The sequence below is a fragment of the Anolis sagrei genome, chromosome 2, assembly GCF_037176765.1.
Source record: "Anolis sagrei isolate rAnoSag1 chromosome 2, rAnoSag1.mat, whole genome shotgun sequence".
In the NCBI taxonomy this organism is placed as follows: Eukaryota; Metazoa; Chordata; class Lepidosauria; order Squamata; family Dactyloidae; genus Anolis; species Anolis sagrei.
This window is the reverse complement of record NC_090022.1, coordinates 5,302,215-5,324,960: the sequence shown is the minus strand read 5'-3', so window position 1 is coordinate 5,324,960 and position 22,746 is coordinate 5,302,215. Positions and strand designations below refer to the sequence as shown.

Genomic DNA, 22,746 nt, shown 5'->3' with positions numbered 1-22,746 from the left:
TCATTCTTCTCTTGTTGGGATTTCTTTGGCCTTCCATTTTTTTGCATACATTATTTTTCCTGCAGGAGTAAAATAAATAAATAAAATGTCTTTGGTTTGATCCCATTTTATGTCAGTTATTCCAATTAATAATACTCTGGGTTCACCTGGAGTCTTGTCTTCAATATTTTCTGTGTTATCTCATATACATTCTTCCAATATTTGTTTGCTTTTCTACAAGACCATCACATGTGACAAAATATGCCAGTCTGTGTTTCTGCCTTTTCAAAAGGATAACCCAGGGAAAAAATTGTTCTGATGCCACCTGCTAAAGCATTTTGCCATTCTGTTTCCTCTTTGTGTAGTAATGAGCTCAAGTATTGCAGAGTCAGACCACATGGAGATCAGGCTGGTGAGAGGTCCAAATTTCTGCAGTGGAAGGGTTGAAGTCTTCCTTTCTGGTCAGTGGACATCTGTTTGTGACGACAGTTGGGGCATTGAGGAGGCCACGGTTGTCTGCCGCCAGCTGGGCTGTGGATCTGCAGTCTCTGCCACACATGAAGCACAGTTTGGAAAGGGAAGGGTCACCATTGGTCTCGATGATGTCAGATGTGGAGGGACGGAATCTGCCCTCAGTGAGTGCCCAGCAAGTCCATGGGGAGAACATGATTGCAGCCATGAAGAAACCGCTGGGGTTATATGCTCAGGTGGGTTGATTGACTTCATCAGCTTCACATGCTCCAGATTCCCTCTGGGAGATACATATACATATGTTCCTTAGTTACATTTAATCTCTTGAGTCTCTATATCAAGAGCAAGGTAGGGATAAAAATAAAAAATCTAGCTAGCATGTTCAATGACCAGGAATTCTAGGAGTTGGAGGCCAAAATAGTTGCAGGGCTGCAGGTTGTACAGGTAATAAATTGGTCTTAGACACCAAGAGGACTAAATTGCAAGTATCACATTTTTTTACATATCCCGGACCAGTGTGACTCATTGGAAAATATGGCAATATTTGGTAGTAAAGTGCAGAGTAGTGAAGGAAGAGGGAGACTGCACTACAGACGGATTGATTCAATCAAGAAAGCCATGGCTCAGAGTTTACAAGATATACGCAGAGCAGTTGATCACTGTGGATCTTAAATTCTTTCAGCAGCAGCCACAAAAACAACCACCAGGTCTCCATCTCTATCTTTTTTCCAACTAATTTTTACTAAACATTTACTAGGAAAACAGGGGATGGGGAGACAAGGGAAGGAAAAGGAAAATTTTGGGGATAATAGATTAATTATTGGTTAGTAGCATCTTTACAAATGTCTAGTATATTGCAAGGAGAAAACAAAGAGGGTGAAGGTTGTCGAGGAATGCAGGGTTCTTTTACAATGTTATCATTGTTACAAGAAGTCGTCTCTATTTCTTTAACACATATTACATAATATATTGAGATTCTAACCATTTTAATTTTAAGTCCATTGGTTGTATCTGTTGTGTTTCAAGCGGAATTCAATCTAGTCTGACCAAACCACAATAACTTTGTACAATTGCAAAGGGAAAAACAGAAAACTTTACTCTTTTGAGCAGAGTCAAACATAAACTTGCAATGTTACATCAAATACAAATCTTATGGTGTAAGAAACTTACACAGTCCCTTTCAAGCATTGCAAAGACCAAAAAGCATGACATTGTCTTGTGCTAAAGGAGTGAGAATTGAAAGCGAAAGCGAAAGCAGAAGCGGAGGCCACACCCCAGCTGCTGTGGTCCAAACTTAATTGCTTAATTGTGTTGGTCTTCATTATACCTTTATTGTATCTTCTTCTGTCTTCCCACACTGTCTCCTGCTCTTCATATATTCTTTCCCAATTCTTCGTCAATGGAAATTAAACTGAATTTTCAAGTAGATTATTTCACATTTAAACTTTTCTTAAATTGTTTATTATTAATGTCTACAAAGACATTTCTACAAATTTCATTTAGATTGTATTTTTATCATTTCATCATGATCCTGCTGTCTCTCTTTCTGTAGTTACATCAAACATATTTCCCATCTATAACTCTTGACCCCAGATCTTCATCTCAAACTATTTTTTTCCCAACAAGCCAATTCACTCTTTCTATATTCTGGTTGGGCTTTCATAGACCTACGCCTGGTTTAGAGACTTCAAAGCCCTGCGTCCCCACAGCTTTGATCGCTGTCTACCTCAAGTAGCCCCAACTGGGCAATCTCTGCACCAAGCCATTAAAATCATCATTTTTGTTCTATATCTATTGCTCTAAATGACAGTTCCCTTGAAGAAAGAACGTCTATTTCTCCATTCTCCTGGCACACATTACCTTTCTAAAAGGCTACTGGTGGCCAACAACAAAGTGAGCATGTTTCTACAATGATTGATGGTTTTCAAGCAGGGCCACCCAACCTGGCATGCTCTTCTTCAGTCCTTCCCTCAGCAAAGACTGCGGTCGAGGGTTACTGTTTCAAGGGACTTTCCTCTTAAAGGAAAAGTGTTCCCAGTGAGGAAGTTTCCCAGATGGGTATATAGCTGAACTTGGTGTTTACAGTTTTTAGTGTGCGAAGCAAGGCCAGTCAAACTGCATAGACCTCACATACGAATGTACTTTAGCCAAGGAAATAGATATGTTCCTGGCTATGATATCTTTTAAAGATCACAATCTTCCTATCAGTGTGAAGGTTCTCATATTTTCCACATCTCTGCATTGCTTAGGAAATGTGTCAGTGAGCTCACTTGCTTCCTCTTCACAGTCCAGATGATAAGTGATCACTTCTTTCTCAATCTTTTCTGGAGAAATATTGGTACATCCAAACCCAGGAAGGGCATTGCAGTGGTATTCAAAGGGAGGAAGTTACCTCTGGGCTGGGTGACATTCCCAAACCTCCTTCAAAAACAGCCCCACATAGAGTATGTTTCAGAAATCCAAATGTCATTGCAATTGCAAGATGAACTAGAGACGTGTAGCAGTGGTTCTCAACCTGTGGGTCCCCAGATATTTTGGCCTTCAACTCCTAGAAATCCCAACAGCTGGTAAACTGGCTAGGATTTCTGGGAGTTGTAGGCCAAATCACCTGGGAACCTACAGGTTGAGAACCATTGCTCTAAAGGTTAGACACTCATGGGTCATATACTACTTCAGTGTAATATTATGTATTGACATTTGGACTCATTGAGGGAAGAACAAGTCCCACTCTATTCTGTTCCTTCCGACCTCATCAGGAATAAGACTGTGCCCATTTCTGGACCTCACAATTCATGAAATATATTGGCATGCTCTTCTTCCATCCTTCCCTCAGTAAACACAGTGGTAGAGGGCTATTATTCAGGGGACTCCCCCCTTAAAGGAAAAGTCTTCCCAGTCAGGAGTTTTCCCGAAGCTGAACTTGGTAACGACAGCTTTTGGAGTGACAAGCAAGGTCAAGGAAGTTGATGTGTTCCTGGACACGACTCGTTTAAGAGAAAATGTGATACCCAAGGCAGAATAAGATGGAATTTAAAGAGATAGGTTCTCACACCACAAAAAAGATGAATAGTTCATTGTATTTTGGCATACCTTTACAACATTATTCGCTAGTTTAATGTTGGGCCAGTGAAGACTTCCATAAGTAAATATAAACATTTTGAATCTTCTGGGGACTACTTCAATGCTTCTTCCTGAATGCATAGAAGGATGATTTCTAATGATAACTTCCATTTGTCTTAGCCTTTCTAATTTGGAGGCCAAATCTATGCTTTTTTTCACATGCTGGGGTTAAGATAGAGAAGCAGTTTTATCTCTTTCCCCTTTTTTATCCCTCTTTTGCTGTTCCTCCATACTCAGGAAAGGATTCAGAATGCAGTTGCTTGTTTTCCTTGTATGTTCATTTGGTACAGTAGGATCAGCTGCAATAGGATCTCATTATTTTCACAGTCAAGACCCATTGCACAGTTTATTGTATATTGCAGACATTCCTCTTCAAACTAATCCTGAAAGTCTGTATTTCTCCAGCCTTCTTGGACAACCCTTCCAATGCTGATGCAGATTTTTAAAAAGAAAACCTTTCAGCTAGAGCAGGGGTTCTCAAACTGTGCTCCATTGAGCTCTTAAGGCTCCATGAGTGATAGTGAGGGCCATGCATGGTGACCTGCAGCTTCCTGCCTCCTCCTCTTTCCTCCTCCTGAGAAATTTATTTATTTATTTATTTATTTTTTGCATTTATTGACCGCCCCTCTCAGCCCGGAGGCGACTCGGGGCGGTGAACAACAACAAAAAGGACGGTGTACAATAAATCAAGACAATACAAACCAGACGATACACACATAACAAATACTTATCCTAAAAATCCGCTTCGTCAAGTCCTGGGGTCATAGCCAAAAATCATAGTCCTAGTCCGTTCCAATGTCGTTCAGGATACATTCAGTTGAAGGCCTGCTCGAAGAGCCAGGTCTTCAGGCCCCTACGAAAGGCCATCAAGGAGGGCGCTTGTCTCACTTCAACAGGGAGGGTGTTCCACAGCCGGGGGGCCACCACCGAGAAGGCTCGCTCCCTCGTCCCCGCTAGACGTGCCTGTGAGGCCGGCGGGACCGAGAGAAGGGCCTCCCCGGATGATCTCAAGGCCCTCGTGGGCTCATAGGCCGAGATGCGGTCTGCCAGGTATTTTGGGCCGGAACCGTTTAGGGCTTTGTAGGATAACACCAGCACCTTAAATTGGGCCCGGTAGCGAATCGGCAGCCAGTGGAGCTGGGACAGCAGGGGCGTTGTATGCTCTCTGCGTCCTGCTCCCGTTAACAACATGGCTGCCGCGCGTTGGACTAGCTGAAGCTTCCGGGCCGTCTTCAAGGGCAGCCCCACGTAGAGAGCGTTGCAGTAGTCGAGGCGGGATGTGACCAAAGCATGTACCACCGTGGCCAAGTCAGACTTCCCAAGATACGGGCGCAGCTGGCGCACGAGCCTAAGCTGTGCAAATGCTCCCCTGGTCACCGCTGAAACCTGGGGCTCCAGGCTCAGCGATGAGTCCAGGGTCACACCCAAGCTGCGAACCTGCGCCTTCAAGGGGAGTGCGACCCCGTCCAGCACAGGCTGTAACCCTATACCCTGTTCGGCCTTGCGACTGACCAGGAGTACCTCTGTCTTGTCTGGATTTAATTTCAGTTTGTTCGCCCTCATCCAGACCATTACAGCGGCCAGGCACCGGTTCAGGACTTCGACGGCCTCCTTAGTAGCAGGTGGGAAGGAGTGACAGAGTTGGACATCATCTGCGTACAGGTGACACCGCACCCCGAAACTCCGGATGATCTCACCCAGCGGCTTCATGTAGATGTTAAACAGCAAGGGGGACAAGATGGAACCCTGAGGAACGCCACAGATCAACGGCTGTGGCGCTGAACAGGAGTCCCCCAGCAACACCTTCTGAGTACGACCCTCCAGAAATGACTGGAGCCACTGCAAAGCAGTGCCCCCGAGACCCATCTCTGCAAGGCGCCCCAGAAGAATACCGTGGTCGACGGTATCGAAGGCCGCTGAGAGGTCCAGGAGCACCAACAGGGACACACTCCCCCTGTCTAGCTCCCGGCGCAGATCATCCACTAAGGCGACCAAGACCGTCTCGGTACCATGTCCCGGTCTGAAACCAGACTGTGCCGGATCCAGATTATCCGTGTCTCTCAAGAATACCTGGAGTTGTGAGGCCACCACGCTTTCCATGACTTTGCCCAAGAAGGGAAGATTGGAAACAGGCCGAAAGTTGTCCAATTTAGTGGGGTCAAGTGATGGTTTCTTCAACAGCGGCTTTACAACAGCCTGTTTGAGGCTCGCTGGAATCTTGCCTTCCCGAAGGGAGGCATTAACCACCACCGTTACCCACTCGGCCAATCCCCCTCTGGCCTCCTTCAGAAGCCAGGATGGGCAGGGGTCTAGGATGGACGTGGTGGGTCTCATTCCTCCAAGTATCTTGTCCACATCCTCGGGTTTCACAAACTGAAAAGAATCCAACAAAATCGGACAAGCAGGTGCTTGTGTCACATCCACAGAGACTGCATCTAATGTGGCGTCCAGTCCAGCGCGGATCAGAGCGACTTTGTCTGCAAAGAACCGAGCAAATGCTTCACAGCGCGCTGCCGAGTTGTCAGGGCTCCCTGAAGTAGGGGGAGTTAAAAGACCTCTGACAACCCGAAACAACTCCGCCGGACGGTTTTTTGCAGACGCAATAGTGGCCGCAAAGAAAGTTTTCTTTGCGGCTTTTATTGCCGCGGCATATGCCCTTAAAAAGGACACAAACCGTGTTCGGTTTGACTCGCTTGGGTCTGAGCGCCACACGCTCTCTAGAACCCTCTTCTTTCGCTTCATCGCTGCCAGCTCCTCAGTAAACCAAGGGGCTGGTTTAGCTCGGTTACTCGAGAGGGGACGTTCCGGAGCGATCTTGTCAATAGCCCTGGTCATCTCCCCATTCCAGAGAGCGACCAAGGCCTCGACATGATCACCTACCGCGGTGGCGGGGAACTCCCCAAGAGCCGTCAGGAATCCGCTCGGATCCATTAGCCTCCTGGGGCGGACCATCCTAATGGGTCCTCCACCCTTGCGGAGGTTAGGGGGCGCAGTGAGCCTAAATCTAATCAGGAAGTGGTCGGACCATGGCAACGGGGAGATGGACAACTCCTCCACACCGCCACCCTGCTCCCATCCCTGACAGAAAACCAAGTCCAATGTGTGTCCAGCACAGTGGGTGGGGCCAGTTATTCGTTGGGACAGCCCCATGGTTGCCATGGCGGACATGAAGTCCTGAGCCGCACCTGTGAGGGTTGCCTCGGCGTGGATGTTGAAGTCCCCCAGCACAAGAAGCCGTTGGGACTCCACCGCCAGGCTCGAGACCACCCCCGCTAGCTCAGGTAGGGAGACTGTAGTGCAGCGAGGTGGACGGTACACTAGCAGAATCCCTATTCTGTCCCGGTCACCCACCCTCAGGTGGACGCATTCAAAATTTGTGGTCTGCGGGATGGGGCTCCTGGTTAGATGGATGGAATCTCTATAGACCACTGCGACACCGCCTCCCCGTCCTCCGGCTCTTGGTTGGTGTTGCACGGAGAAACCTGGAGGACAGAGCTGGGAGAGGTTTACGCCCCCCGCTTCATCCAGCCAGGTCTCCGTGATGCACGCCAGATCTGCCCGCTCCTCCAGGATTAAGTCCTGGATCCAAGATGTCTTACCGTTGACAGATCTGGCGTTCAACAACACCACCTTCAAGCCAGAGGGCCCGCTCACCTGGTTACACCAATTTACCTTCGGAGACCGATTGGGGATAGTTAATTTAGATAAACGGTCCGAATTAAGCCGAATTCGAGGTCTCCTTCTCCCGCATCTCCTCCTTCCCACCACGACCTCTATGGGGGCCCCTCGGCTAGTGGAACACCTCCCCCCCTCCATGCCGCAGTTCTGAGCCATGTGGTCCCTTTCTCCTATAGTTGTTAAGCTTATAGGTTCTTGCCAGCATCCCCTCTCCCCCTCCTCCCCCCTCCCCACCACATCTTCAATCATAGGCTCCAGAGCACCACCCCTAAAGCCCCCCCGGCAACAAAGCAGCGACAGGAACAATACACAAATGGGGGCAGGGGACCACATGGGTAGCAGCAATACCGATGGTAACTGATGTTCCAACTACTACAGTAGGGCAGTTCATAAAGTGCTTAAAGTGCTTAGGATTGGGAGCAGTTCATCAGTAATCGAAATGCAGGGAAATTAAACTTTTGAGCTGCCAGAAACAACAGTGGCAGAAGTGTCCTTCCAGGGCGCAGACCCTTCTCTTATCCCTGGCTGTCCAGGTTCTTTTCCTTGCCACCCAAACCTTCTCCCTCTGCTTTCCTTGCTTCTAAAACACTATTTCACTTCCACCACTTAGGACGTGCTTTTATAGTGTTTTTTTCCCTGCATGGCAGAAGAGGCTGGACTGAATGGACTCTGGGGTTTCTGCCATTAGTAGTAATAGTAGTATTAGTATTACTATAACAAAGGCTGGACTGCTTTGATAGTGTTTTTCCTGCATGACAGAAAGGGTTAAACTGGATGGCCCCTGGCCATCCAGTGTTCTGTCGCGCGCTGGGACTGTAACAGTGTTCTGTCGCGCGCTGACAGAACACTGACTTTAAAAATAGGATGTGTAACTGTTGCGGCATATCCGTTACCCGAGATCAATTTAGAGCACAATCAAGCAGGAAAAAGAAGGAGACAGCAATTTGATTCCAGGCAGATTTACTATCAAGTTGATAGGACGCTCAGAAGCAAAGATCTGAAGCGTACTGGATAGTCAGTCAGGTTGCAATATTTATAGCAGAAATCCACTGGTCTAGACATGCGTACAACTGTCTTGACATTTACATAGATCTAATCATTAACAGAGGCATTACGCATGACCTTTTCCCATACATCACGATGACGCGTTGCAATGACGTACTCCCAATTGTTTCAAATCTTAATTATTCCCATATTCGTCATTCGCTAGACTTGATTCCATTATAAAATCTAAAGTTGCCTGCTATTTACCTCACTGAACCACCAGATGCCGCTTTTTTTGACCTTTTCCAGTTTTAGATCAATTACGCAAATGTTCTTGACTGGCTGCCAACAACACTTGTCTGGCTGCCAAGACTACTTGCCTTTGATGTCAAAACATCTCACTTTACTATTGTTTCCCAAATGCCATGTCCCAGTTAATATTTAACTTCCCTGAGCCTAAGCTAAGAACAAATCACTTCTCTTTGCCGCAAATTCTCCTTCGGTTCAGAATTGGAAGGTAAGTTTCCTTATATTCATTTTAAATACATTTTTTCTTTTCTTCTGCTCGCTGCCACATAACCTTTGCCCAGCTGGAAGCCAGGGACCCAAGGAGAAGTTCTCAGAGGTTTCCACCACAAAGAGTCTTCAGATGGCTTGAGCAGGACAACAAAGTCTTTTATTAATGAACAATCAAACAGAAACTTCTCTTGTCTTCTCTTGTAACTTCCCGTGTACATAAGTTTCAACCTTTAAGAACTCCAGGGAAGCATTCCCACAGCTTTAAGAATTTCCAGGAAAACAGCCCTAAAGACTAAAGAACTCCAGCTGGAGAACATCCACTGCCTTGCTGGTAGGTCCACTCGGCATTCGAGAAGCAGTTCGGCCCGGTAGCAGAGCCCACATCAGTGAGGGTTGGATTTCAGTTAGCCTGGGAGAAGTTAAAAGGGGGTTTTTCCTTTAAAGAAAAAGTTATTGAAGTCAGTTGCCTGTCCTTCGTGGGCAAGATTAGGAATTCACCAGTTCCCTAAAAGCTTGGAATCATTTGCTTAACTTTACTGAACTTCTCTTGTCTTCAGTAAAGTTAAGCAAATGATTCCAAGCTTTTAGGGAACTGGTGAATTCCTAATCTTGCCCACGAAGGACAGGCAACTGACTTCAATAACTTTTTCTTTAAAGGAAAAACCCCTTTTTAACTTCTCCCAGGCTAACTGAAATCCAACCCTCACTGATGTGGGCTCTGCTACCGGGCCGAACTGCTTCTCGAATGCCGAGTGGACCTACCAGCAAGGCAGTGGATGTTCTCCAGCTGGAGTTCTTTAGTCTTTAGGGCTGTTTTCCTGGAAATTCTTAAAGCTGTGGGAATGCTTCCCTGGAGTTCTTGAAGGTTGAAGCTTATGTACACGGGAAGTTACACACATCCTATACATAAGCTAACCTGGCTGAGACTAACTAACAAAAAGGCTCACCTCCCTTCCCAATTGCCCTGAGCAAGGGGCAGGTAGCCTGCCCTATGACTGCAGCCAAAAGAAGCCACCTATCTGCAGAGTCCCTGAAACTTAGGACTGCAAACAAGCATTCAATGCAAAGCAAACAAAATTAGAGCTCCTGGTACAGCTATACCAGAACACACCTCTAACAGCAGAAATTCTTTATTTTACTTCACTAGTTATGAATGCAGTTATACAACAGAAGAACATAAATGAGAATTGTTGTTTTAGGCCATCAATGATTTTCAAAAATCTAATAAACAGTGTGTGAAAAATGCAGGTTCTACAATCATTGCCAGCTTTCCGAGAACTTCGTTAGACATGACATAACTTGCACTTACACTGCTGGAAACTGATGGGATGAATGAGGGTGAAAACAATTTTAAAGAAGAACAGAAATACTGATAATTGTATGTATTGTCGTAGGCTTTCACAGCCGGAATCACTGGGTTGTTGTAGGTTTTTTCAGGCTATATGGCCATGCTCTAGAGGCATTCTCTCCTGACGTTTCGCTTGCATCTATGGCAAGCAATCTACCTCTGAGGATGCTTGCCATAAATGCAGGTGAAACGTCAGGAGAGAATGCCTCTAGGATATGGCCATATAACCCGAAAAAACCTACAACAACCCAGTGATAATTTTATGTTGGTTAAAATTGTTCTTCATTTGGAATATTGTATTGTTCTTTCTTTTCCTTTCCTTTTCTTTCGCACAAATACTCTCCATCCATCTGTCACAGGCCTGGCCCATGCCTAATATATACATTATTCTCAGGGCAGCTTACATATGGAGTAAAATGCCCACAAGATGCAAATACAAAACATCAATAAAACAAAACATAATTAACATCAGAACACAATAAAATAAAAAATAAAATAAGAACACAAAATAAAACGTATCAATATAAAATAGAAACGTTGGAAACCAATAAAAATCATGCTCAGCAAAGTAGGACAATGGGTGCAACCAGGCTATAGAAGGTCCAGGCATGCAATAGTACAAGTAGCATACCAAATATAATCTATATAAATAAAAATGTTTGTGGAATTAACATAACTCAAAAACCATTGGATGAATTGACACCAAATTTGGACACAAGACAGCTATCAGGCCAATGAGTGACCATCACTCATAAAAACACTGGAGAACGTAGCAGAAGAGACTTAAAAAGCAAAAACAAACAAACCAAAAATACATTACAGCGCATGCTCAAAACCACATATGTACACAAACACACCATATATACACATGTACACAAATTTATGCGCACACATATATGCATATATACACACACAAAACACATATACACAGACTGGGCCACAGCAAGGTGTGGTAGGGGATGGCTAGTTTATCATATAAACATTTATTGGGGTTCCACTGTAAACTTTGGCTTCTAAAAGAGCTCCATGGCTGAAAAAGTCTGAGAATCCCTGGGATAGAGAAAGAAGGAAGAAAGAGGATACTGGATTGGCATGAAACAAAGTTTGTGCAAGGATTTTCTTTGTCGTGAGCATTGTTAGCTTTATCAAATGAAGCCACCATGCCATAGGAACCATGGCAGTTATTTAAAGAAAACAATACTGGCTGAGCTAGATAGTTCACCTTTGTTCTTGCTCTTGTCCATGGTTATTCAGGTTTTGAAATGGTAGTGTTTCTGTATGCCTGCAAATCGCATGTAGATCAATGGCAACCCCATGAGTTTCCTAGGGCTTTGTTGTGCAAGAAATAGAGAAGGCAAAAAGCTGCCTATTCTGTCTGTTTATACTTTCTCTCATATGCTTTACATAGGGCAGCTCTTGGACTCTGATCCCATGCACCAAACAGAGATGCGACTGGTGGAAGGCCTAAATAATTGCAGCGGAAGAGTAGAGTTGTTCCATCATGGTGAATGGGGCATGATTTGTGGAGATGGATGGGGCATTGAGGAAGCCACGGTGGTGTGCCAAGAGATGGGATGTGGAAGTGCCAGGATGGATCAAAGCAGAACATGGAATGGGAGTGGAACCGGCCCCATTTGGTTGGATGACGTCCATTGCAGAGGGACAGAATCTGCTCTGCATCAGTGCCTGGCAAGTCCTCTGGGGAGATATGACTGTGATAGTGGGGAAACGGCTTCTGTTGTGTGTTCGGGTAAGTTTATCAACCATGATTAGCTTGAATGCATTTTTTTCAGTAACTGAGGTTTCCAGCTGGCCCCTTCCAGATGTTGTTGACCTGCAGCTGTGTTCCAAAGAGAAGGGATTAGTGGAAGATAACAGGAAGAAGTATGCCATAGTGGTTTGTGTCTTGGGCTAGGACTCTGGGAGACCTGGGTCCCAGCCATGGTGGGAAATTTAATAAACTGATTGGATTATTTTAAAATTTGTGTCCATTTATTCATCCTCCCAGGAGAGAAGTGCGAGCCGAAAGGAATGTATTGGAGCAAGGGATAATGGACTGATAAGGGTTTTGGTATTTCAGCTCCAGTTAATACAATGGGTACCAGCCAGCTAAACAGATATGAGCAAATATTCCCATAAATAAATCAGGTCATAACAAGAAAACACCCAGACCCTATTTTGAAAGCCACCCATGTTTGTCCCATGTGACTTCCCAGGGCTTTGTGAGGGGATTGTGTTAACTAAGGTGTCACCATCCCCTGAGGTGTGTCTATGCAAGATCCCCGGGGGGTTAATGGAAATAACTCTGAAACTAGGGATGATGTCCACATGGGCTCCCTAATTACTCTCCATGGGGCCGAGGACTATACGTTTTATCATTTTGGGGCCTGCTTTTCAACAGCAAGATGACCATCTTTCTAGAGTACTTTAGTGGTGTTAGACTAAATGGCCCTTAGAATCCATTCTAACACAAAAATATCTATCCTCCAGCTATAGGGAACCTACCTGTTGCTTGGCAGTCCCTCTTCCTCTTTCTGTGCCATCTGACTGAGAGAAGAGAGAAGGGAAAGGCCACCCTCTCTCTTCCCCAAAGACCCTCTGTGATCAGTCACCTGATTGTTCTTGAAGCCAACACTGACAGGGACAGAGGGGACAGCCATCCCATGTCCCCAGGTCACATGAACCCAGAAAGCATGCAATGGATGTAGGGAAATCCATAGCCAATTCTGCATGAGAACCACTGCCAGAACTCTGGGGAAAACCCGAATCCTGGTGTGGTGTTTGGGTTTTCCTGAGTAATTTATCCAGGGTACAACCATATAAGCAGTATTTCTCAAATTCAGTTGGATCAGCCTGCACGGATAGTATAGCTGCCATCTACTTAACTCTTCAGTTGGTGTGTGATTACATGTCTATTAGATCTGTATTTGCACACCAGGTTTTACACAATGGGATTACAATCAATGCATTCCCATCTAAGTGCATAATCTATCTAAAAGAAACAGCAGTATTATGAGCTTGTGCAGTGATTGTATAGGCAGTTGTTTTCATATTTATAAAACCCTGATGCATTCGTGTTAGACTGTTCTAAATGAGCCGTTGGACTTGAAAACACAACTGAAGACCTATCTCTTCCAACCTGTCTACCCGCTCAATTTTAACTATGACTTTTAAATCACATTCTATGTTCACTGTGTTTTAACTTTTGTATCAGGTGTTTCAATATGTGTATGTTTAAATATATGCTCTCATGGTTGCATTTTAGCTGTTTTAATTTATGATTTTATAGAGGTATTTCACTTTGTTGTGCCCTACCTCGAGCTGAAAGGAGAGGCGAATAATAAATATTAATATTATTTTATCTCTCCCTAATCAGAGGTAAGGTTGGTCAATGGTCCGACTCCATGCTCTGGTCGAGTGGAGGTGTTCCATAACAAGAGTTGGGGAACCGTGTGTGACAATGGCTGGGATTTAGAGGATGCCCAAGTGGTGTGCCAGGAAGTAGGCTGTGGAGAACCTCTAGGAGCAGCCACTGGAGTGAGATTTGGCCAAGGGTCTGGTCCCATTTGGATGGATCAAGTGAACTGCACAGGGGAAGAGAAAGTTTTGAAGGAATGTCCTCAAGAGAAGAGCCCCAATCTCACCTGTGACCACAGGAATGATGCCGGTGTGGAATGTGCAGGTAATTGTCATGAAAGAGTAACCATTGAAAAGTCTTTAAAAATACTTTTTACAAATTACTCTTCTCAATCTGAATCTTGTGTTAACATCATTTGAAGCGACCTTTGGTTTGATCTCAGGACAAAGGCAGGGTATCAATTCAATCAACAAATGACTTAATGAGTAGCTAAATTAAGTGTAAGACTATCCACCTCATCAGATGAGCCAATTTGCCCTCCATATGCTGCTTCCCCTCCACTTTCAGTATGGACCCCATTAGACGACATGCAGGCACTTCTGCTCAGGTTTCGTGCTGAAAGAAGAGAGGAAGCAGTGCACACTCTCTTAGCGGCAACACGCGAGTCTTCCTGTGTTGCCTTCCCAGCAATGAGGGGAAGTTGGGTGGGAATCCATGGGATGAGGGGTAAGCGAATTTGCGTGATGTGATGCATGGAGTGACTGCTTCTCCACACATCTCTCTGGCAGCCCATAGATTCACTACAATGCAGGGTAAACCTATGGGTCTTTATGATGAGGTCACATGTAATGTGGAAATGCCAATGTGGGAATGGCCAGTTAAAGTATTCCCAAGAGGAGACCATCAAAAACCCTCCAATGATTCCCCATAGATACCAGGATGTCAGTATTCTTTCCTGCTCAATTATTTCTCCCCCACTTTCTGTTGCACCCCAGACCTTGAAACGCTTATGACCACAGCACCACACAAGAGTCCAAAGTGCAAGCAAACAGTTTATTGTAAAAACACATAAAATATATGAAAAATCAGGAATAAGTGTAGAAGACATATAATCCAAGAAAAGGTCATAACCAGGCAGTAATTCAAATGTCTCATGTGAATCTCAGACAAGCCACTACACTGGCAGTCTTCAGAAAGAATTTGAAAACCTGGCTGTTCCAATGTGCCTTTTCAGATTAGGAATCTCCCACTACCAAATCCCAGAAGCACTTTAGTACCAAATCACCGCACACTGCACACCGCACTTATATCATAATCCCACACCCCTCCGATACATCAGCACTTTTAACCTTGTACCCCTACTCCGGCTGACTCAGTTTTTAATAATGTCTTGTCGTATTGCTATTGTTATTGTTTTTCTGCTTAACTGTTTTTATTTGCTAGATATTGTATTGTTGTATTGTGTTGGGCTTCGGCCTATTGTGAGCCGCATCGAATCCTGCGGGAGATGCTAGCGGGGTACAAATAAAGTAATAATAATAATAATAATAATAATAATAATAATAATAATCCTAAGGTAATATAGTCCAGGAATAGCCAAAAAATCGCAAGTATAGCATATGTCCACAAGCAAAGGTATATTTAGCAAATCTTGAGCAATAATAGAAAACAAGAACATAGAAAGCTTCCAGGACACTTGAATGCATAACCAAACCTTGACTTGAAACAAGAACCAGAGGACTCAGGCCTAGCTTTTCTCTTGTACTATGTTGCCTGAACTAACTCTTAGGAAAAACAACTTGATAATTAATAAGCAGCCATGAAATAATTTCGTTTCCCACAAATTCTCTCTTCAACTTTTCCACATAGACATTCTGACTGGAGCTGTCTATTTTCTGCTCTAATCTGTAAACAAAAGCTTTTGTTGACCTCCATAGCTCCAGGTGTTTTTCTTAGGAGCCTTCCATATCACTTAACTCTTCACCCAATTCCTTATCTAATGTTGCAGTTTTTGGCTCCTCTGTCTGACCTTGGAGCCTTGTACTTTCTCAGTCAGATTTGCTCCAGAGAAAACCATCATTTATCTCACTTTGTTGAGATTAATTTCACAATTCAGCAGCAGATCAGTTGCGCAACTTCAGCGCTTTCCAGTAGCTTCTATCAGGATTATTGAAAGTATGCATGTATGTTTTTTCAATGAGTTTCAATATGTTTAACAATTATTGTCAGGATTATTGAAAGTATGCATGTATGTTTTTTCAATGAGTTTCAATATGTTTAACAATGGTGTTCATATGTATTCAAAATGGATTCAGTTATGTTCAATTGTATTCTGGAATTGTTGTTGCTAGAGGCAGGGAGAGTAAAGACCTTGACAGAAGTAAGTTAAGAAATTTTCCTGCCTGGGAAGGAAAAGGGAGGATCCAGCCAATCAGAGAAATGAGATAAGCAGATGGTCTAAAACTGTTGTGTGTGCTGTGATTTGTAGTCTTCATGATGTAGCCCACTTGGAAGTAGATCTGTCTTAAAGATGTGTTAAGTAAACTTTGGTATTTTTGAAACTGAACACTGCAGTGAGTCCTGATTTGCGTCTGTGTGATCTGGTAACCTCAATTCCGCTGTGCATAGACCCCCCGGGGGTCTCACTCTGACAGCTTCTTCCTGCACAGTATTTTCAGTCAACGGCTCCCACAGCCTGCAGTCACTCTGGAACCTTTTACAGACACTTGAGCACATGTCCAGCCATTGTCAGTTTTACCATTGTCTTTCCCCCAATCTAGATGACATTACAAACTTACCACAGCATACAGTTAGCAGACAGGTTCTTTTAATCAATTACATAGAGCCTTCGACGAACAACATCACAGCACAAGGAGAGAGTATACACTCTACATGACTTCCTTATAATACAATTCTATACCATTACACATAGCAATCACTGATTGGTTCCCAACTCATTAACTTAACTCAAACCCAGAATTGCATCATTCACAATCACCTGGACTAGGACAGAACACATTCCCCAAATGAAGTTCTATATACAGTTAATGCATGACTCAGCATTTCCAATAGAAGCCTATTAGCAGTGCATGACTCAGCTATATTACATTACAATACATTGTACTTGAATTTTCATCACTTTGTGCCCCAGGAAATCTCACAGAAAATCCCACAATTCTCTCTAAACCATCAGCCTCAGGTTCAAGCTGTACTACAACACTTCCTGTGTTCTAAGCAAAGTAGGCACACCCTTCTCCTTGAGTAGTAAATTATTCTGAATTAGAATAACCCTGTAAATTACCATTTTCCAGTCATATGCATCAGCTAGATCATCTGAGCTTTCAGGGAGGGGGGGGGGCAGTAGCAGAGACCCAGAGGCTGAAGAGGAAGCAGGAAGTGATCTGTGCTTGGGAAAAACCTTATCTTTTGAAGTGTGCTAGAGAACTGAGTGGTTATTTCTTGTTTGTAAGGTAGGGAGGTTTTTTTAAGGCTTTGTGGTTGTTTTGGCGGATGAGATATCAGTGTGTTGGCACCTCTGCTTGAGGCCTTTTGAGGTTGTGTGTTGGGAGGGTGGGGGTACCTTGGCCAGTTTCAACAGAAAGGAAGAAAACATGAAAATGAACAAAATTTGGCTACAAGTATTTAAAAAAATTAAAATTATAACAGCAAATAGAGAATAACACTCAAACATTGGGGAACTCCAGACAGGAAATAGTAAGGAACAGCTAATCAACTCTCAACAAAGGATTCCCCCAGGCAGTAACAAGTCACACCTAAAAAGTGCAGGTCATCAAATGAAGGTGGCCAGTTGAAACATTCCCATCTAGCTCCAACAGACAAGAGTTCTTTCTCCCACCCTGGACTTTCCACAGATATATAGACCCAATTTTCCTAGTTTCCAACAGACCTCACAACCTCTGAGGATATTTGCTTGTAAATGTGTACAATTGTTAACCTATACTATATGTACATTTTGGTTTGCCAGTTTGACTATACCTCCAGAATGGATGTCCAAAGAACTTCTAACTGTGCTGAGACACAAAAGAGACATGCACAAGAACTGGAAAAAGGGAGAAATCACCAAAGACGAATTCAAACAAATAGCCAACACCTGCAGGGAAAAGGTCCGCAAGGCTAAAGCACAAAACGAGCTCAGGCTTGCCAGGGACATTAAAAACAAGAAAAAGGGATTCTTTTCTTATGTCAGTAGAAAAAGGAAAAACAAGGAGGCGATAGGGCCTCTTCGAGGAGAAGATGGGGCAATGCTGACAGGGGATAGGGAAAAGGCAGAACTACTAAATACCTTCTTTGCCTCGTTCTTCTCACAAAAAGAAAGTCATCTTCAACCTCAGCAAGATGGAGTGGATGAGGAATTTGAGGACATCCAACTCCAAATTGGGAAACAAGTCATACAGGAATACCTGGCCGCTCTAAATGAGTTCAAGTCCCCAGGGCCAGATCAACTATTGAAGGAACTAGCAGAAGTCATTTCGGAACCATTGGCAACCATCTTTGAGAGTTCTTGGAGAACGGGAGAAGTTCCAGCAGATTGGAGGAGGGCCAATGTGGTCCCAATCTTCAAGAAGGGAAAAAAGGACGACCCAAACAACTACCGTCCGGTCAGCCTCACGTCGATACCAGGCAAGATTCTGGAAAAGATTGTCAAGGAAGTGGTCTGCAAACACTTAGAAACAAATGCGGTCATCGCTAATAGTCAACATGGATTTATCAAAAACAAGTCATGCCAGACTAATCTGATCTCCTTCTTCGATAGAGCTACAAGCTGGGTAGATGCGGGGAATGCCGTGGATGTAGCGTACCTGGATTTCAGTAAGGCCTTCGACAAGGTCCCCCATGACCTTCTGGCAAGGAAACTAGTCAAATGTGGGCTAGGCAAAACTACGGTGAGGTGGATCTGTAATTGGTTAAATGGGCGAACCCAGAGGGTGCTCACCAATGCTTCCTCTTCATCCTGGAAAGAAGTGACGAGCGGAGTGCCGCAGGGTTCCGTCCTGGGCCCGGTCCTGTTCAACATCTTTATTAATGACTTAGATGAAGGGTTAGAAGGCAGGATCATCAAGTTTGCAGATGACACCAAATTGGGAGGGATAGCCAATAGTCCAGAGAACAGGAGCAGAATTCAAAACAATCTTGACAGATTAGAGAGATGGGCCAAAATTAACAAAATAAAGTTCAACAGGGACAAATGCAAGATACTTCACTTTGGCAGAAAAAATGAGATGCAAAGATACAGAATGGGGGATGCCTGGCTCGAGAGCAGTACGTGTGAAAAAGATCTTGGAGTCCTCGTGGACAACAAGTTAAACATGAGCCAGGAATGTGATGTGGCAGCAAAAAAGCCAATGGGATTTTGACCTGCATCAATAGGAGCATAGTGTCTAGGTCCAGGGAAGTCATGCTACCCCTCTATTCTGCTTTGGTTAGACCACACCTGGAATATTGTGTCCAATTCTGGGCACCACAATTCAAGAGAGATATTGACAAGCTGGAATGTGTCCAGAGGAGGGCGACTAAAATGATAAAAGGTCTGGAGAACAAGCCCTATGAGGAGCGGCTTAAGGAGCTAGGCATGTTTAGCCTGAAGAAGAGAAGGCTGAGAGGGGATATGATAGCCATGTATAAATATGTGAGAGGAAACCACAAGGAGGAGGAGGGAGCAAGCTTGTTTTCTGCTTCCTTGGAGACTAGGACGCAATGGAACAATGGCTTCAAACTACAAGAGAGGAGATTCCAACTGAACATTAGGAAGAACTTCCTGACTGTGAGAGCTGTTCAGCAGTGGAACTCTCTGCCCCGGAGTGTGGTGGAGGCTCCTTCATTGGAAGCTTTTAAGCAGAGGCTGGATGGCCATCTGTCAGGGGTGATTTGAATGCAATATTCCTGCTTCTTGGCAGGGGGTTGGACTGGATGGCCCGTGAGGTCTCTTCCAACTCTTTGATTCTATGATTCAGCTGTTAAACTGAAGAACCATGTCTTTAAACTGCCAAGGATAAAGACATGCCATATTTGGTTAGCAGAGGATGGTTGCTTCTTTGAAGTAGAATTTGCAATTGTCCAAAAAATATACACTCCCTTAAAACCTCTTAGTAAAAATATCCACTCAAGAGACAAAACAAAATAGTCTTCTTTAAAAATAACATCTCAGGTTTACTAACAACTTTTTGTATATGTTCAGCACACTAGTCCATAGTCCAATGTCTTTAAGCATAGAGATATAATCCAAACTGTATAACTGTGCTCACTGAAGTTTGAAAAGAGACAAATGGCACCCTCCTCCATTGAGGTCTAAAAGCATACTGTATAACAAACATGGAGTCCTGTGTCTGAAGCCCCTCCCACACCAAAGAATCATAGAATCAAAGAGTTGGAAGAGACCTCATGGGCCATCCAGTCCAACCCCCTGCCAAGAAGCAGGAATATTGCCAAGAAGCAGGAATATTGCATTCAAATCACCCCTGACAGATGGCCATCCAGCCTCTGTTTAAAAGCTTCCAAAGAAGGAGCCTCCACCACACTCCAGGGCAGAGAGTTCCACTCCTGAACGGCTCTCACAATCAGGAAGTTCTTCCTCATGTTCAGATGGAATCTGTGTGCCATTACAAGAATGCTTATGAATATCACTTGTTCAAAGGGTTTGACTTCTAACAAGGTCATGCTTTTCTTGGCTAGTGATTTTCAAAAGGTGGTCTCCACATGTTCATGGAGATTCACATTTGCCAAGCTGATGTGACATCATTTTTACATTTTCAATAAGGTTATGGTTCAGTTATGGTGCAGTTATTTCCAATAGGTTATGTAATGTCCAATAGTTTATCAGAGTTCAGGCATGACATTGACAAGCTAGAGTAGGGCCAGAGAAGCACAGCCAAAATGTTGAACATCTGGAAGCCAAGCCCTATGAGGAACCACTGAAGGAGCTGGGCATGCTTAGCCTGGAGAAGAGTAGGCAAAGAGATGGCATGATAGCCATGTTCACATTTTGGAAAGGTCTTTTTCCTGACCATCCATGATGAGGTTGATTTGTAGCCTTCTCTCCCATCTCCCTTGTCCCAGCAAAAATGTATGTTAATCGAAGGTGAAAGGGTGCATTTTGAGAAGATACTAACGAGAGAATATAGCTTTGAATCACAGAATGATAGAGTCGGAGCAGACCACATGGGCAATTTAGTCCAAGCTCCTGCCATGCAGGAAAAGTACGAAGTAGTCCTGAAGGAGGTCCATCCAGCCTCTGTTCTCAGGCCTCCAAAGAAGGGGCTTCCCCCACATTCTGTGGCATTGGATAACCTTTTTCATTCACTTCTTTCTTGAAGTTAATAAGTGGAGGAACATAATGGAGTCTCCTTCTCTGGCCATTTCTCAGGAGTCACTGGGTGGCCATCTGTCAGGGGTGCTTTGATTGAAGGCAGAATGGGTTTTGACTAGATGACCCTTCTGGTCTCTCCCTACTTCCAAAGATTATTCACAGCTCAGAACTTGTTCTCCATAAAAGTACACCTAACATTTTTCTCAGAAAATATTATTTATGTACAGAAATCTGCCTTTTCCATAGAAAATAGTATTTTTGCACTGAAAATACCATCAGGATAGTCAACAAACATGGTTTTTAGTCATTTTGGAATGGTTGTAAAAAAAATTTGTTACTATTCACACTTGAAAACCTGATAATGACTGTTGTTCTTCATCCTTCTCAGTGTTGAGATTAGCTGATGGCCATAATCGCTGTGCTGGGAAAGTTGAGCTCCTCCATGAGCACCAATGGAGAATGGTAGATGAAGAAGGCTTGGGTGATAAAGAAGCCAGGGTGGTGTGCAGGTACCTTGGCTGTGGAACTGCTCTGCCTGCCCCAATCTATCCAGTTTATGGAGAAATAACAGCTCCCTTCTGGCTGTATGGTTTTCACTGTAATGGGTCAGAGACCTCCCTCAGTGAATGTGAAAGAGGACCAAGACAGGAGTATTATTTCGAAAGATATCGGGTATTTCCTATGGCCGGTGTCATATGTACAGGTAAGTCATTATCATTATAATTTGCATCTGAAACCAGGAGCATGAAATATTTTTGTTATTCATCTCTTCTGTACTACTAAAGTAAAAGAACAGAATAGAAATGGATAAGAGTCCAAAAGCTAAATGGCTTCTGCCTGTCCATCTGGGTCATTCATTTCCATCCTGAGGAAGGCATGTTTCCCTCACTCCATTCTCTTACTCCAAGGACTGAAGGTGCCTTAACTTATGCCGCCCAATCTTTAATTAGGTACAGTTCCTACAGTTTATCCATTTCATATTTTCTAATTGTTGGGTTTCATCCCTGGACTGCACAAGTCTTTATGTCATCAAGTTTCCAGTCCTCAATGAGTAGGCCCAAGGTCAGAGATTCCTGTTCTCCGCATTCCTCTGCATGTTTCCTAAAGGTCTTTGTCTTTTGTCTTCACTGCTAGCCACTGTCTCCTCCCCTTTGATGATGTAGCCATGGGATTCTGTGAGGGAACTTCCTTCTAAGTTTAAATGGCCCTGGGAAGGCCATGCGGTCTCCACCATTGTTACTTCTGTTTTTCTTTCTCCCTGTGAGGATGCAGTTTGCCTCTCTGTAGGCAAAATGTAGCTGCATGGACTTTTTTTTTAACCTTTTACCTTCTTTAGAATATGAGATTTAGCAAGTTAGTGAACTCCAAGACTTTTCCATCAAGAATGTATTTCTTTTTACTTTAATAAATCTTTTGAACCTTAACTTTAATCCTCAGCCATCCTGATGATTAGAAGGCTATCCCTGCTCACCGTACATAAGTCTCTGCTGGTTATGGAGTTTACTCATGGTACTATATTTTGGTGGAATTACTCTAACTGAGGGTTATTTTTGAGCCTAACAGCTCAGGTTCCCCAACACTAATAGACAGATCACTTTTCACATCTTACATCTTTGTCAGGAAATTTATCTCAGCCCCCATCTCAGCACCGGGATTGTGGCGCAGCTGGCTGAGTGTCAGCTGCATTAAGATCACTTCGACCAAAAGGTCATGAGTTCGAAGCCAGCCCGGGTTGGAGTGGGTTTCCAACCAATTGTGTAGCCTGTTGTCGACCTTTGCAACTCGAAAGACAGTTGCATCTGTCAAGTAGGAAAATAAGGTACCACCTTAAAGTGTGGGGAGGCTAAATTAACTAATCTATGAGGCCATAAAGAAACACTCCAGCGGGGAAGCATGCGAGGAATGCGGAGGTACTTCATCAGCATCGCAGATGGACGATGAAAGCGACAGCTCCCCTGGTGGCTA

At 44.0% G+C, this 22,746-nt stretch overlaps 1 protein-coding gene across 1 annotated transcript; it reads left to right on the top strand.

Moving 5' to 3' along the window:
- The first annotated feature begins 356 nt into the window (after positions 1-356).
- On the top strand, positions 357-21,976 carry LOC137095985 (scavenger receptor cysteine-rich domain-containing group B protein-like). Its single transcript, XM_067463256.1, has 5 exons — positions 357-686; positions 11,508-11,849; positions 13,476-13,781; positions 21,170-21,365; positions 21,889-21,976. Exons 1-5 carry the CDS (start codon positions 377-379, stop codon positions 21,974-21,976), a joined length of 1,242 nt encoding a protein of 413 aa, XP_067319357.1. The 5' UTR covers positions 357-376.
- The last annotated feature ends 770 nt before the right edge of the window (positions 21,977-22,746 follow it).